Genomic DNA, 13,449 nt, shown 5'->3' with positions numbered 1-13,449 from the left:
TTCCAAACCCTTTCTGTTAATGTGGTGTAACAGCACTGTGGGCACACGGATTTTTGAGTATCTGCTATGTGCCTTGTGAGGTCCCACCAGGTGATGCGACCATGTCAGATGGCAGCAGAGGATCCAAAAGGGATTTTGAGTTCATGTTTCTATATGAAATGCTCAGGGATCATTCCATTGGGCCTTGAAGGAGAATCAACTATGGTAGAAAGGGATACATCCAGGGTGAATGTGTCTTGCAGGAACAGAGGGTCTTTGCAAACCTAGTACTGAAAGACAAGGGTGAGTATGTGTGTATGTGTTGCTGGGGGTGGGGGTAGGGATGAGTGGAGTGCAGGGTGGAATCCTCTTCTTTGGGATTTGTGCTGTGAAGAAATCCCCAGAGGTACTTGTCCTCCAAAAGTCACAGGATAGAGACTCTCAAATTACCAAATGTCATAGCAATTAACCATTTCAGTTTTGTCCTTTGCAAAAGATATTCCCTTTCCTTACCCAGAATCTCCACAATCCAATGAAGAAGCAGAAGCAGTGACAGTCTACCTATTTTCTAGATAAGAGAGCTGGAAGGAGGGTGGGGAAGCATGAACTCCAGAATCATTCACCCCAGGTTCAAGTCCTGGTTCTTGGTCTTGTGACCATGGGCAAGTTACTTGGCTGAATTTTCACAGCATCTTAATGTATCTCTTGCACTGTACAGGGGCTAACTTAGAATAAGTTCTAAGTCATCCCCATTTTCTTGGTTTCATGATAAATAAAGGGGGCAATCTTATTTCTTATGTTTGTTAACTTGTAACTATTCAGCATCCTTGGTGTGTCTTGCACTGTACAAGCTAACAGTACTGATCCTACACTGGAGAAATGACAAACTGAAGACAAAACACATCAGGAGCCAATGCACATCACAGCTACTACATGAATACTTGAGTACAAAAGTGGGTCATAGGTTGAAATCATATAGGAGGGACCATAAAGGTCAAAGGTTTTAGACATAAACAGTAGGGCCTGTTTCCTTGAGAAAAGAGCAACAGTACACCTACGTGAAAACATGCACAAAGGACTTAAGGCTGAAGAACAAGAACTCTGGAGTCAGGCTGTCCTGGGAATAAACCCCAGTTCTTTCACGTACTGATCTGACTAAGAGAAGTCACCTAAGCTCTCTGAATCTCAGGTTGTTTAAAATGGGGGTCCCAGTGTCTACCTCAAGGCTGCTGTATGGATTAAATCAGATAATACATATGAAGTATTTTTAGCATATTGCCTAGCATATAAAAGGTGTTCAATAAATTATATCTGTGGTATGGAGGAGGGGCGGAGGGAAATTCTGAGTGCAGTAACATGTTGCTCACACATGCATTCCCTTAGATCCTCACTGGGAATGCTACATTATAAGGCAATTTGTACCGTACTTTGATACGATTAATGGTACAACATTAATGAATAAATGGAGAAAGTGCCACATCCTTCTATCCTCTCTATATATGACTAGATTTTCATATAAACGAGGCCCTGTCTAACTTTGTCATTTCCTGAAGGGAAATGTACAAACCAAATGCATTTACCAAAATTAAGAGCCCTTTCTTTCTTTCTCTAATGAGAAGAGAGACATGCTAGCTTGTGTTTTTCCTTAACTTTCCCATCATGAGCTCAAGGCAAACGACTTGAACCTACTTATAACCTATGTTAAACAATCTGTCAAATTTTATTGAACATCTCCTGTGAGCTAGACCATGATACAGATAGGAAGACAAAATCTAGTTTCTATCCTTAGCAGAAGTAACTTTCTTAAATTAATTATTCCTTATTTAAAAAAAAATTAGACTTCTCTCCAAGTGACAATGCCCCAGTGTTTAGAGCTGACATGTGAGTCCAGCATATGGGGGAAATATACACAGTAAGTTGGGCAGGGACACTGTTCATGCCTACAGTTGGAATCTAATGCCACTGTGAGTTCCAGGATGACTTTCAGGACAGTGAACAATTAAACTTTCCTGGCAAATTTCTTCATTAGGAGGTTTTTGCTATCATTAAAACACTAAGTCACATGTTCTATCCTGGCTTTTTTATTTGGTGTGACAGTTTAAGATAAAAAAGAGTGCCTTATTTCTCACAGAAGGCACTGAACATATAGACTAGCAGACACAAAAACAGGGAGAAAACGATTTTTAGAATAAACTAAACATACTTCATTCCCATGCAGAGAAAGAAGCTTCAGGTCAGATTCGGATTCAAGAAAGAAAATTACACTGGATTTTTGAGAGAACATATTAGCCTAAAATGCTGAATATGCAGTAAAGGAAAAACCTACTAGAGGCTAAAAAACACCACATTGTAAAATCCTGGGGAACAGTCAGCTTTTACTCTAAGGCTTTGTTTAAATCACAGCAAGGCTGACTATCACTTAAAGAGGCTCTCCCGAGTAGAACATTTATTACAAAGAATGCGCTTTGGAAGAGTTATAACCCACCCTTCTCAGTCAGCCTCAGAGAAATGCCCGAGTCTGTGATGACAGAGTACTTTTCATCATGCCTGTATGGATATGAAGGATCACGTTTCTTTTCATTTGGAGACAACTCACATGGAAGACCACTTCTGTACCCTCATATGTAGTCAAGAGTTGGAGGTGGCAATTTGAGAGCAAACAGAGGCTGAATAAACCAGGGTATGACTCAAAGTGCTTAAAATTGATTTGGAATAACTCTAAATCTTTGAAAGGAACTATTTTAAGGGATAAAAATGAAGGTCAGTTCTACACAGAATGAGTTCATGTCTCAATCAAGAGAAAGAGGAGATAAAGGATGGAAGCCCACCTGAAATATACTCTAGCTGAAATCAGGCAAACAGTTCAAAGAATAGTAACCTCAACTAAAAAAATTTAAATAAAACCGAAAAATATAACTTACAAAGTAGAAATCTCCCAGAGAAAATAACTGACACCGATTTTATCTATATTTCCCACACACACATTATACATATGTATATATAGTATTATTTTTTTTTAATAAAAGATGGAACAATATATTTGAAACTTTTCCTGCACTTAGTTTACCTTGGACACTTATAAATGTCAGTCTGTTGACTTTATCTTGTCACTTGTAATGGCTGCACAGCATCTTACTAATGCACGGCCGAAACAACTTATGTGAACTATTTCCTGCTGACGGATATCTGGGTCATTCCCAATGTTTCACTATTTCAAACAACGCTGAAATGAAGCCTTGTGTTAAAGTATGTCTAAATTCATAGACGTTCCTAGAACGAGAACTGTTGAAACAAGGGGCATGCGTATACTTCCCAATAAGCAACTAGATTTTTATGTAATTTTCTGAAGGAAAAAAATGGGTAATCATTTTTCACAAAGTGCTTCATACTCACATGTAAAATTAAAAGTAAGAAATGAAAGGGAAATCAACCCAGCAACAAAGAAGAAAGAAAAAAAGTAACAACACAAAAGCCTGGTAAATAGGAAACAAAATAAAATGGCAAGAATAAGTCCAAATATAAATGAAATGGCACAAAGATGCATATATATGTTGCTATGAAAAGATAATCTCAGATTGGATTAAAAGTAAATACACTATTCCATCGACCCGTATGTCTATCTTGATGCCAGTACTACACTGCCTTAATTATTATAGCTTTGTTAAGCCTTGAAATCAGAACTGTCTGTTTAGTTCTGCAGCTTTCTCCTCCTTTTCCCCAGTTGCTTTGTCTATTCTGAATGCTTTGCATTTCCATAAAAATTTTAAAATCAGTTGTCAATTTCTACCAAAAAAGCCTGCTGGGATTTTCATTGGGATTGCATAGAATCTATAGATCAATTTAGAAAGAACTTAAATTTCAACAGTCTCTGGAAGATTCTCAAATATTTGGAAACTAAATAATACACTTCTAAATAACCCTTAGATCAATGTAAAAATAAAAAAAATTAGAAAATATTTGGAACTGAACGTGAATAAAAATGCAGCATATCAATTAAAAAAAGGAAACACAGTATAAAAGTTAAATATAAAAGACATATCTCTACAATATGAAAAAAGAACACTGTAGGTAAAGGGATGGAAGACAGTGTACCGAGCTAATCATGACAAGAAAAGAAAGCAGGCATGGCAGGAACAGACAACAAGAATTCACTTGTTGTATTTTATGCGCTATAATGGTGTCATGGTTATGGTTTTAAAAAGTCCTTATCTCCTAGAGACTCACACTGAAGTAGTCACAGATTAAATGATACGATGGGTTTGCTTTAAATCTGGGCGTGGGGATGTGGGTGGGGTGGGCAGTAGGTAGGGGTAAGAGTGAAGGGAGATTGGCCATTTGATGATGATGTTGACGCTGGACAACAGTATGGGCTTTATTATGCTATTCTCTGTACTTGTGTAGCTATTTGAAATTAAAAATAATTTTTTAGAAGAACTCAAGTAGAAAATACATGACAAAAAGGAAGGTATATTGTTAAAACTATGAGGTAGTTGGACAAAAACAAAGCATCAAAGTATATAAAGCAAAACCGATAAAAATGCAAGGAGAAATCATGAGAACATTTTACGATTTGTCAGCAGTGGAGGATCCAGCAGAACAGAAGTAGTAAAGATACTGATGAACTAATTATACACTTAGCAAGCTATCCACTTCTCCACACTCACACACATTCACGTGTATTTGTGCTATGGGAGTATTCTTTTACTGTTAGAGAACATATTCACGTGATACTTGGACAATCAAAAATACGATTAAAAAGTGAAAAGCGATATTTATACTGTATTTGGCTGTGGTAAGCTTTTTAAACATACTATGTCGTTCCATCTCACGTAAAACAGTGAGGCTGGTATGAAAGCAAGGGGAGAGGTTCAGCCCTCCGTCCCAGGTCACTGAGATGGTAGGTGACAGTCAGGGCCTGCACACACCCCAGCCGAAGGCCAGAGCCTTACCACACTGCCTCACACAATTCTTGATAAAGAAGATTCAAGATTACCAGAGCCTTACTTTCAATTTCCTCTCCAAACAGAACACTTACGATTTTAATGATTAAAAATAAGATTTTAGTAGAAAAATGGATGCAGAATACTCTTAAAATGACCAAACTTTTATCTGAGTATGTCCTCCTGACACCTCATTTTACTAAAAAAAAAAAAAAAAAAAAAAAAAAAATCATTCTTGTCTGAAGGCTTATCCACTTTATAGGAATTTTCATAAGTATTGTACATAGTGGGTTTTGTTTGCTTGTTTAATGTGATTCAACTGTTTAAATCCCTGGAGTGTGATTTTGTCAGAGAACAGAGTTACTTCACTCCATCTAACTAATGTGTGAGTATAAATAAAGAGGAGGATTTTTTTAGGCCACTGGTATTTCTTCACACTACCAGACGTTGCCTCTACGACTTAGGGGAAGATGCACTTTCCTAAATATCCACCAGATGTGGGGCAGCACTTCACTCAGAGAGGCTGAGGACAAACAATTCTCTTTATGCAAATGCAAAGTACTTTACTCACCCAATTCGTATTTTCAGCATGCCACTGAATAACTCAGGGTTATTGGAGATGATCCAGCCAATGTGGATGACCAGCTCTTGCTGAAGGACCGCCTCCCTCTCATCATTGGTGTTACACTTGTAATAGATGATGTTCTTAATCACTCTTGGAGACAAAGGATTAGAGATAACCTCTTCTTCATGCCCAAAGGCACCCAGAGTTACCTACAGGTGGCAACATTTTATTGTAAAAATTTCCTAGCTACCAACAGATCAAAGAAAAAACATTCAAGGCTCAGGATGACTGGCAGGCTGAAATTACTCTATGCCAGCTAGAAAATTAGGTAGAATAACTGTTCCTGCTGTTTATTAAAATGGCTTTCAAAGCATGACTCCCGCTGGAGTTCTTGATGGTTCAGTCTGGTCTAAAATATAAGGGCAGGTGAGGGTTCCAGTTAGGGGAGTGGAGGAGATTGGATAAAAGCACGGAAGGAATATAAATAACCATTAAGATAAAATTATTCTGAATGACTTTAATACGAGAAACTCCCCAGAGAAACCAGAATACCCTGAATAGTTTTACTTTACTGCACGGTCTACACAATTTAGCATCTGGGAGTATATTCTTCACTTCTTTTACAGTTCCTCATGCGGAACTTTCTGCTCTTTAACAACACTGTAACCTTTTCAAAGGCAAGTGCAAGGTCTTGGAGCTGTAGCGTAGCCCCACTTTTCCCGGCATAGTGCCAGGCACCTAGTGAGTGTTAAAATGCTTGTTGATGCGTATCTCGCCCGTGGAGGGGAACACACGAGGCTGCTCACAAGCCTGGGAAATGAGAAAGCACAGAGGGAAATGGCAACGAAAATTCAAAGCCGAAAGTGCTGTAGAAGCTGGGCAAGAGGATTACTCTGCTCTCCCTTTCTCCTCTGTTCTCGGCATTTTGCCTCCCAGAAGAGTCTGCGGCCCCTCCTTCCTCCTCATTACCTCCCTCCCGCTCTCTTCGTTGGACAGTGCACAATTATAAGAGGCAGGAGAAAGAAGAGCAGATCAAAGGGCCCTTCTGTTTTCTGAGATGAGGGGAGAGAGCAGAAGGTGGGTCTTTTGCCCCAACTTTGTGATGGAGGGAGAAATGCTGGTTTATTGTAACACAAGTGGTACCAACCAGTTAGTCCAAGTGTGATTACTTGTATTAAAATGTCAGTGTTTAAAGAAGAAAACAAACCGAAGGCACATCATTGCCTCTGCAAGCAATGATGACTAAACCCCTATTTTATTCCAGAGAGCTTGCGGTGATCTGAAGGTGCTTCGTAGAAACAGTTTTACTTCAGTTCTTAGGGTGGCATTTCATAAATGAGTGAAAGCAAACTTGGAATGCTCCATTCTCATTTCTTTCTTGTGAAGGGGTAAGATGCAGTCAATGAATGGACTTCATACACCTAAAGTGGAGCTGCCAGCCTCGCAGGTACCCAGCTCCACGTAAGTGACTGTTTCCCTGGGAGATGTGCCGGTCTAGTAGGCAGTGGTCCAGCCGCAGCCTCAGGACAGGCTCCAGGCCTTCAGGGTGTGAGGAGCAGACTCTCAGCATCACAGGCTGTCAGCCACTCTAGATCTTCCCTAGAATGGACATGACCAACACTAACCTACCCCTTCCCCACCTGTCAGGTGCAAACGACCTTCTTGTATGCTCACATGAAGCAGAACGAACTATATTTTCAGATATATACTACACAGGCCTAAAAGCCAAGGAAAGACAGCTCCCCCTAATCTGTTTACTTTCTTTCAGAGGTGGCTCAGTCCAAGGACTCTGTGGTGAGATATGAGTGCTGTGGTGAGGAAAGGCACTGGGTAACTTATTTCCTGTGCCTTGGTCTATTCAGTTAATGGATGAGGATGAAAATTCTACCTCTTAGTCATTTGGAGAAAACAGAAAATAACATGTGAAAAGTGATTTAAATTTTTCTCAGGAGTTTTTTAAATTGTCATTAAATATTACAGACTAAAATAAATAACTTATTCTTTCAACATTTCAAGAGCTAGATGTCAAGATGGAATAATTTCACTCTTAATGAGTTAAGAGCCCTCAGATATGAGCAATGGGTTGATTCCATTAAAGAGGGTTAAAGTATTTCATATTATTAAAGCTTATTATATTCCAAGGTTAACTGTCAGGAAGACAAAACAGGACACATGTATTCGCAAAGAACAGATAGAAAGCAAACAGGTTTTCATTCCAAACAGATGATGATGATTTAGCCAGGTAATTAGAGCTTATGGAAAACAAAACAAAAAATGAGCAACCACATTCCACTCCACAGACCCACATGCAGAGGCTCAACTCAACCCACGTTCACCAAGTGCCTCTCCAAGGCATGCTGGGCACACTGGGACAGGTGCTGGCCAAGACATGGGCCCTGACCTCCAGGGGCTCACAGCCTACCCTGGGGTGAGAGATACACATTCAAATGAACAGGGATCCAGAGCAGATAATAAGAAGTGTCACAGGCCAGTTGGGAGAACCCTGAGGAGGGAGGGACTGCTAACTGGAGATGGCTCTGTGCGGAGGAGCTGGGAAGAGCTGGCCTTGGTGGGAGGGGAGGAGCTGGAAGGAGAGGTGCCCCAAAGGGTTAAGGATCTGGGGAGCCAGCGCATGTCTAATGGGGAGAAGAATCTTAGGTGGAGCAGAAGGGAAAATGTGCCCTTCACCGCTCCCTCTCTTTGCTCCGCATATCCTAAGCCTGTCTAGAGTGCTTCAGTGGGTATCATTCAGTTTTCTTTGTCAGCATCTTCACGGATCTCAAGTTAACACAGGAGTTGAAAATTAAAGCTCTAAGGTGCAGGTATTCAGTAACTGTGCATCCTTAGACTAGATTTTGCTTGGGGAAGGTGCCTTTTGTAGAAATGCCTGAGTCATTCATTGGTGATGTGGTTATGAGAAGCCTATGACACTCAGGCTTGCCAGATTTAAAAGCCAGGGTCCTGGGGTGTGCTCAGAGCAAGGGGCATAAAGAAATGGCTCCTTTGTTTATAACAACAGGAATCTGGGTTCATTGTGACAAGGGGCACAAAACTTGGGGCCTTCCTATGAACAAATACCCTACATGTGGCCCCCTGCACTTCCACATGGCCACTGGGCAGGGCCAGTAGACAGGGCTCAACACTGGAAGAAACGCTCTCATATTTAGTGGGGGAATTGGCCACCTAGAGCCTGTCTGGTCCATCTGTGGGTGGGCCATGAGTGGTCTTATAGACATGAAGGCTTTGAACCTCTTTTCCAGGGAAAAAAGAAAGATTCCATATGCCATTCTGGAGTGGAGTTTTTTAGAGCAGTGAAAATACTTTGTATGACATTATAACAATGGATATCTATGTCATTATACTTTTGTCCAAACTAATGTGAACTGTGGACTTTGGTGATTATTATGTGTCAAAGTACATTCACTCTTAGCTAAAAAAAAAAAAAGTACCACTCTGGTAAATAAAAATAATGACTGTGCATATGAGTGGAGAAGGGGTATATGGGAAATTTATGTACCTTCCTGTCAATTTTTTTGTAAACCTAAAAGTGCTCCCCCAAAAAGTCTTAAAAACAAGAAAACTCAGGGTAGACATTTTTGGCAAAACCTTGGTTTCAGTTATATACATATATATGTGTGTTTGTTGGATTGTGATATAATATGTATTTTTTAGGTCAAAAAAGTTTGCAAGCCACTGTAATTAAGTTACATTGGCAAACAAAAGTAAAAATTAACCTCAAAAATAAAATAAAATAAAAGCCAGGGTCCTACTCAGAAACTTCTGTAACTGACCGAGAGTCTGAAAATCAGATACTTACCTGTTTGCCCTGCACTAAAACATTAGTAATGGATGGGGCCAGGCTGTCCACTAGTTTACTTAAAAGACTTGCTGCATGGCGTACCACCGACCTGGGGGCAAAGAAGAGAGCAGGCCAGAGGTTGACAAATCTAAAAGATGATGAATGAATGGAGCCCCTGAATGGGGAGACTTAAAAATATGTACAATCAGGTCCTCACATAATAATAGGGAAGAAACACTGAGCCCAAGATATTGGATCTAACAGCTAAAATCTCCTCGACTACAGGACCATCTAAAAGTATAGAGAGGTCCCTCATCCTCACCTCTGCCACCAGATTATTCATACCATTAATAATTTAAAAATAAAGAAAAGGTCTCCCAACTACCCCTTTGGTGGGGAGCGGTCCAGGAGGCGGAAATGAGTAATCTTAATTAATGATCTGAATTAAACAGATCATTATTAAGTCTGTCACTGGTACATACAACCATCAGTTCCTATAACCACTTTAAATCATGTTTCTTTTGGGGCCTAGATAACCAAATCCTGGATTAGAGGACTCACTAAGTACTCAATTTTAGGAAGTGATACAATGAAATACCAGCATTTTTTTTTTCTTGCCAGAATGTTGGAGGAAGGAATTCACACTGTTATTTTTACATTTCTGAAAAAGTCTTAAACTGTAGGGAGAACAGATTTTTAAGCACAGCACATGCAATACATAAGACATTTTTTTTTCCACTCAAAAGTAAAAATTCATATGGAACTTTTAGACATAGAAAATAAAATGAAAATGCAGGTTTAAAACTGTTTTCTTGTATTTCAGGACATCCATGGAAGCTGACCTATAGAAACACTTACATTGCTTAATCTCAACATAGATGAACTAGTAGAAAATTTAGTCATATCTGATAAAGTTAGTGAAACAAAGACTTCTTACGAAGCTTTCACCCACACACTATAAGAACAAAAGACATGTTTAACCCTTAGAACGCAAATAAGCCGACACGTTTCAAGCAGCTTGACTTTCCACATTTTGTGCATGTTACCTGTTTCCCATGTACCAGAAAAGTAGTAATGTGTGGGGCTATAGAGGAAGAAAATTTCTGGGTAAATGCAGCCCCGTAGCGCACCGCCAACCTGGGTGTGTCAGTGGAAAGCCATGAAAGGGAAAATACAGTAAATAAAACTTCTAGAAGTTTGTTCTTCTAAACATAATAGTCAGGGCTCTAAATGTTTGCTAACGATTTATCTAAAATGCAAGTATAAAACATACAGCAAAAATAGGTATGGTTAGCTGAAAATAAGACTACAGCCCACATTTGAAATTGACTGACTAAAAGGCAAAGGCTATTGGTTTGCATGCCTTACTGTGCTGAGAATCTACAGCGAAAATTTGAGTCTTAACCACAGGATTATTACATTATTTTTTCTGGGTCGGAATGGTATATTTATTATAAATCATAAAGTTGAAATACTGTAAGAGACTGTTTTGTCTAATCCACTTATTTTAGAGATTAGAAAACTGAAGCTGAAGTTAAGGGAGTTTCCTATGACACTGCCCCAGACTTCTTTTTATTTCAAAATTAGGTAATAATGGGTCATTAAAAAATACATATGTATACTCTCACTTTCAAAGTGTTAGATTCTGCTAGTAAAACTGTTAGAATTGCTTCAAAAATACAGAGGGCATGCATTTAGGCATACCTACCCCACTGTGAATTTAAACACTTTAATCTCAACTTACCTAATTTTTTATTGGAAGAGACTATCTCTGCAGAACATACCAGTTATTATATATTATGAAGCAACTACAATCACTGGGATTCATTCAATTTAAGTTGTAAGAGAACTACCTTCTAAGTATATTATTTTTTTGCTCATGATTAAACAAAACACTGGTCTCTTTCCATGACCTTCCACAAAGAACAGGTTTCCCAAACACAAATCAGAACCTATAGCAACTTGCTGGGACACAGGAAGTGCAGGGTGGGAGTCCTCAGAATGTCATTTCAGTATATCCTCTCCAGGTTCTTTCCCTGTGGAAGTCTTTATTCCCAGCCATGTTTTAAATATCTTGGGAGAGCTAGGATAAAATGGAATGGAGGCAGGCTCACAGGGCTATAGCCCTGGAGTTTAAAAGTAAAAATTAGGATGAAAAACCATCTTTAAGACTGGTCCATTATCTTTAGGCTATAGAATAAGACAACACAAAAAATAAAACAGAATGACAAGGACGCTAATACGAACCAAAGTTTTTTGCTGCCAGCTCTTCTATAGATTCTCTCAATGTGATCAGAAACAGTACCTAGACATTGGATAATAGAGTCTTTGTTGAAAAAAGCTTTTAATTAAATGCATAACATTTATTCTCCTTTAAAAAAAACACTCTTAAATTTGCATTTTGTTCTACTAGAGTTAATACCTCTGCCCATTTGTGTTCTGAACTGCCTGACATATTTAAGTAAGTAACCCAAACATAACAGTGTGAATGTCCTCAGCCCTTGTTACAACTTAGTTTGAGTGTAATTTTGGTGAGTACTTTATTTCTTGAAATTTATTGTTTTCTTAATTAACATACAATCTAACTTTTTAATAAATAAAAATACCTTATTTTAATTGACTACAGAAAATAAAAAACAAAATACAGCAAATTGAACAACTACTTTAGACTCTGAATATATATAATTCTTCATTTATTTGTTCAAAAAAACTCTATGTTGAGTCTGTTATGTGCACAATCATATACCAGTGCTCAAAAGATACCACTGGGCTTCATTCTTTGGCAGCAATTTACACGTGGTCTGGCCTCATGACTAGTTTGTCAATAAATTAACCATGTGACAGGACAGAGCCCAAAAAAAGAAATGAGTAAAGAACAAGATTTTAATCATTTTACCCCGAACTTATTTTTATAGCTTTATAACAAACTGGATAAAATTTTATTTAAATTCTGTAGATGTTTATGATTTTCACAGTATAAGGTTTTACAGATTTATAACATTTAAAGTCTTTCAAATATCAACTAAAAGACAGTATTCCTTAGTTTATAAAAATGGTTTAAAAATAATTCTCTCAGCATTTATTATAAACTGTTTTATATAAATTTTGCTTTATTTTAAAGCACTACTAAAATAACCATTCTGAATTCTAGGTTCTTCATGAAATGTTTGCTTTTTAATGATCTTATTATTTTCAAGTACAAGTTTTGATAAATGTCCTCAATATAATCGGGATTCTGTTTATAGTTTCAGTTTCAAGATTAATTAGAAACATGAAAGATTCTGTTTGAAATTTGCTTAGAGTTCTTCTGCCTTTATTAAGTTAAAAAAAATTAAGACAATTCAATGCACATGGATAATACCTATCTTTAGCTACAATAATGCAAAAACTAAGTAGATCTTATTTGAATAAACAATTATGTTTACTACCAGAACTATAAATCTTATCAATTACATTGCTATTTAGAATATTGGCTCAATTTCAATTTTAACCAAATCAATATGCCTCTCTCAATAGAGGATTTTCAGATGAGCCAAAAACTTTGAGTAGCTAGACATTAAGTACTTGAAATATATTCTACATTATTCTATATTATACAATGCTAGAAGTAGACCGTGATGTAGAATTCAAAGATTCCTCAACATACAAGTATGGATTTCAGATATGACTGGGTTTCATCCTTAATGCAGAGTAGACATGAACACAATTAGAAATGATCTATTTTTGTAAACAGTCTTTAGAGCACAATTCTATTAAATGTCATGTAATTCCAAATGGCTTCCGCAGACCATAAAGGAGCTAATTTTTATAGCTATAATGATTCTGTACTGTTCTTGAAAACATACACAAAATAAAACTGGAAACAGAAACTATCAATAACTATGGAGTCACTGGAGGTTAACAGTCACAGGCAGAATCCAGGCTCCAATATCATTCAGACAGAGAAACAATCAAGCATCACTGCATAAAAGCAATTTGGGAGTTCATACATCTAACAGACTACTCCACTCTAGGGGGCATGAATGAACATTTTCCACTTAAAAGGTAAAAAAAAAAAAAGGTTTAATTGAGGAGAAAATAACTTGGAACATTTTAGTGGATATTCCTTACGCATATTTGATATATGTTCAGAACGGAGAGGTCCTTGTATTTAAAAATGTTCCGTT

The 13,449-nt window shown here is 37.9% G+C and overlaps 1 protein-coding gene and 1 non-coding gene across 5 annotated transcripts in view; one reads left to right on the top strand and one right to left on the bottom strand.

The window, feature by feature from the left end:
• Positions 1 to 13,449, bottom strand: part of PHKB (phosphorylase kinase regulatory subunit beta) — a 164,507-nt gene that overhangs the window by 19,384 nt on the left and 131,674 nt on the right. For 3 of the 4 annotated variants that reach the window (XM_032486250.1, XM_032486252.1, XM_032486253.1), the window contains 3 exons: positions 11,531 to 11,588; positions 9,302 to 9,392; positions 5,491 to 5,693 (listed from right to left, as the gene is read on the bottom strand). In XM_032486250.1, the coding sequence (XP_032342141.1) occupies positions 5,491 to 5,693; positions 9,302 to 9,392; positions 11,531 to 11,588 (352 nt within the window). Of the gene's footprint in view, positions 1 to 5,490; positions 5,694 to 9,301; positions 9,393 to 10,329; positions 10,421 to 11,530; positions 11,589 to 13,449 lie in introns of all 4 variants that reach the window. The other variant, XM_032486251.1, reaches the window with a different exon arrangement.
• LOC116666149 lies at positions 8,448 to 8,571 on the top strand. The gene has a single exon (XR_004322998.1). It is a non-coding gene; the product is annotated as a small nucleolar RNA SNORA11 (small nucleolar RNA).

Source organism: Camelus ferus, chromosome 9 (genome assembly GCF_009834535.1).
Source record: "Camelus ferus isolate YT-003-E chromosome 9, BCGSAC_Cfer_1.0, whole genome shotgun sequence".
In the NCBI taxonomy this organism is placed as follows: Eukaryota; Metazoa; Chordata; class Mammalia; order Artiodactyla; family Camelidae; genus Camelus; species Camelus ferus.
The sequence above is the reverse complement of the archived record's forward strand: the minus strand, read 5'-3'. Positions and strand labels throughout refer to the sequence as shown.